Source organism: Monoraphidium neglectum (assembly GCF_000611645.1).
Source record: "Monoraphidium neglectum strain SAG 48.87 unplaced genomic scaffold scaffold02189, whole genome shotgun sequence".
NCBI classification, from domain to species: Eukaryota; Viridiplantae; Chlorophyta; class Chlorophyceae; order Sphaeropleales; family Selenastraceae; genus Monoraphidium; species Monoraphidium neglectum.
This window is the reverse complement of record NW_014011439.1, coordinates 1-3,354: the sequence shown is the minus strand read 5'-3', so window position 1 is coordinate 3,354 and position 3,354 is coordinate 1. Positions and strand designations below refer to the sequence as shown.

General features: G+C 62.8%; 2 protein-coding genes across 2 annotated transcripts in view; both read right to left on the bottom strand.

Moving 5' to 3' along the window:
* MNEG_10128 (hypothetical protein) overlaps positions 1-649 on the bottom strand; it is a gene marked incomplete at both ends in the record, with an annotated part of 8,733 nt that extends 8,084 nt beyond the window's left edge. The window contains 2 exons of the mRNA XM_014041401.1: positions 94-412; positions 617-649. Of these exons, the coding sequence (XP_013896855.1) occupies positions 94-412; positions 617-649 (352 nt within the window). The remainder of the gene's footprint in view (positions 1-93; positions 413-616) is intronic.
* A 1,899-nt stretch (positions 650-2,548) lies between these two features.
* On the bottom strand, positions 2,549-3,175 carry MNEG_10127 (hypothetical protein; the record flags this gene model as incomplete). The annotated part of the gene is made up of 2 exons (XM_014041400.1): positions 2,549-2,828; positions 2,985-3,175. The coding sequence occupies 2 exons, from the start codon at positions 3,173-3,175 to the stop codon at positions 2,549-2,551; spliced, it is 471 nt and encodes a 156-aa protein (XP_013896854.1).
* Between the last annotated feature and the right edge of the window lie 179 nt (positions 3,176-3,354).

The window sequence follows — 3,354 nt, the reverse complement described above, 5'->3', positions numbered from 1 at the left end:
GCTGCTGCTGCTGCTGCTGATTCTGCTGCTGATTCTGCTGCGGCTGAGCATCTGGTTGCTTGCTTTGGCCTGGTTCGGCACCCCGCCCTGCACCTGTGCCCCCGCCGCTGCCGCTGCCACCGCCGCCGCCACCCTGGTCGCCGCTTACAGCATCTCCGCTGCCCTGCAGCCCTTTGAGGCGCCCCGAAAACCGCCTGTCGGGGTGCATGTCCCTGAACGCCGCGCCCAGCTGTCGCCGCAGCGCGGATTCAAACTCGTCGACAGCTGCGGCGCCCGGGCCAAGCTCCACCAGGGCGAAGTCCGTGGGGTGCTGCGCGGCGCGGTTGTCGCGCGGCACCCAGCTCCAGCCGCCGGCGGGGGCGCAGCTAGGGCTGGTGCTCGCGTGACCACAGCCCGGCTGTGGGCCCGCCGCCTGGAGTGGGGTTTGTCGGGTCGGCAACGCAGCCGTGAGGTGAAGGTCGTAGGCGTCGCGGCATGCCTTGCATCAAACAGACATGGCGCTCGCTGCGGCGCCTTTGGTCTGCCATGCAAAACCGAAGAGGCAAGCCGCCATGTCACACGGTGCAGCGCTCGCCCTCACATGCCACTTCCACGCCCCACGAGGCTCCACACTCACCTGCTCCAGGCGCCCCTTGAGGACGGACGCCATCTCGTACCCATTGAAGCGCACGATGAAGCGCGCGGATCCCGCGTCTGCAGCTGCGCCGCCTGGGGGCGGCGCGCGCGCGGCGGCGCCCAGCGGGCAAACCGGTTGCCCCGGGCTACCCGGCGCAGCCCTCGGGGGCGGCGCACCGACTGACCCAGAACGTAGCTGGTAGGGTCCTGGGAGCTTGCAGATGTCAGCGCCTGGGGCTGGGCTCACGTTGGCTGCCGCCGTGCGCGCCAAGAGCGCCAGGCAGCAGACTATGACAGCAGCCGCTGCTCGCTGCGACTGGCTTGTGGGCGACAGCTGGGGGGATGCGGCCCCCGCCCCCACTTGGCGTACGCAGGGCATGCTGGCGCTAGTGGGAATCTACTGTTGCAGTGGCAACTGCATTGGTGCGCCGCGGACTGCGTGCTTGTTGCCAGAAACTAGAGCGTCGCCCTGGCGCATCAGTTGGTTTGGTGGGTCGAGCTCACAGCGTGCTGCACAGGTTGGGGAGCAGCTGGCCTGGGGAGAGGCTCGAACAAGTTCGGGATGACACGATAATCCGCTTGGAAGATTGAACACGACTTGTGTGCTTTGAGCAAGGGCCTGGCTTGCAGTTTCGGCTGAACGCCTCGATCAAAGCAGACGGTCGGGAGTATACTGCAGTTGATACGCAGTGCGTGCTTTCTCAAGCTCGGCACACGCAAATCACCCCCTGACAGTCACCCAGCAATGCATGTGGCTCGGTGTGATCTGGGGGCTCAAGCACCTTGCACCCCCCTAGCCATGTGTATCAGAAATTTTGTGGAGATTCACGTGTGTCAAGGGTGCCTGCAAGTCCAAACATTCAGTCCTGAAGTTGACTCTGACAACCATCATCACGGCAGATTTCAAGATTGAAGCTTTGACCAAGCGCTGCGTATGCATGTACCATATCGATTTGTCCAAGCATTTTGGTTGTTCAATTTGGCACAGGAGGTCATCAAAAGTGAATGAACGGCGTGACCAGAACAATAACCACGGGCGGTACAGTTTCGCAGACCGTGATCCTTTTAGAACGATTGCGACCTTCCATTGATCTGCATGCCTGCCTCTGACCTGCGGCTGGCAGCGCAGCAAGCACCGCAGGCGCCCTGAGAGGCCACTGGACGAGCAACAGGGGGACGTGAGCGTGTTACTGGGTCCAAGAAGGAACATGCGCCGGGCAAGAAGGTGGGCAACCAGCCCGCCGCCCCCAGACACTGCATGACAGCAAAGAGACAGATTGACCAGCAAGAGAAAAAGCGCAGGGCCTGCTGCCAAGCGTAGACTTGTCAGGGTGCAGGGTAGTGGTGGAGGGGGACGGGTGAGGCAGGCAGCAGGATGCAGCCCAAAACGCTGTGAACCCTGCCTTCTCCAACGGTTTAGGGGTAAAGGTTGGTGGGGGAGGGGGCTGGGCAAAAGGGACAGGGGCTACAGCTCGCAAATAATTTGTCAACACGGCGCATGTCTGCCTGGGACCCAAGGGTCTGTGGTGTGCAGGGAGGTACCTCCTATTCTGCTACTGCGTGTGCGTATGCAGCGTGCTCGGGGCCACTCCCCGTGAGTCTGCCGGTGATGTACCAGGCCACGCTGAAGTCTCCTCCAAGGAGAGGGTCAACACCGCCTTTGGTGGCGCCACCCCCCCCCCCCAAAGCCTGGCCCCAGAATTGCCGACTACTGCCATGTGAAGATCTGCAACGCACTGTGACCAGCACTTGATTACTTACGCCATTAGCGGATTTTGAAGTCTTTGGCCAGCACGAGATATGCAATATCGAGGTTGCCTTTGTGATCATGAAAAAACCGCTGCTGCTCATAATCCCTGGACTTTGCGACCTCAGAAACACGACCTTTCGATTTGTAATGGAGCTGGCCTGCAGGTGCTGAGTGCAAGGCACGTCAAGGGTCTGGGCCCTGCCAGTCCTTCCGCAGCCCCTCAGCGCGCTCACGCAGCTCAGCCATGCTGGCTGCCGCGCACTGCTTTGCCGCGTCCTCACATGCCTGCGCGTCCACCTTGCCGTCCGCCCCACGCAGCCTCCTCACGCAGCTGGTGATAAAAAAGGTGAGCGCAGCGCGCTCGTTGCCCCGCCACCAGTGCTCTGCCAGCTCTGCGTCCAGCACGTTCTGCTCCCGCCCCAAGCAGAACACCGGGTCCAGCAGCACCTCCCAGGGTGCGGGCCTGCAGGGAGCAGCGGCGCCGCGTGGCTTGTCATTGAAGGCAACTGGTGATGTGAGGGGTTTGATAACGCACACGTGCAAGATGTAAATTCTGCCCCTGACGGGTTCACTGCGCAGACGCAGTCATAGTACTGGCTGAATCTGCCATCTACTGCACCTTTTGGTCGGCTCGGAGTCCAAGCATTGCGCCAGCACCGCCCGGATCGCCATTGGGAGGCCCCAGAACTCCAGCAAGTGAGCTGGCCCGCCGCCCTTTTTAGTGCTTCCGTCCAGCGCCAGCCGCAGCTGCTTGATGTCCTTCCCCACCCCCAGCAGCATGCTCAGCAGCGTCAGCGCCCAGCCGTACATGTCGCACGCCGCGGTCGGCACGCGGCCATCGCTGAGGCGCTTGGCCAGCTCAGGTGCGGCCCAGCCTGGCGTGCCGCGTCCTTTGCTGAACAGGTCTGCGCCGCCGGGCAGGCCGATCAGCAGGCCGATCAGCAGGCCGATCAGCGCCGGGCAGGCCGATCAGCTCTGCTGTGCTCGGC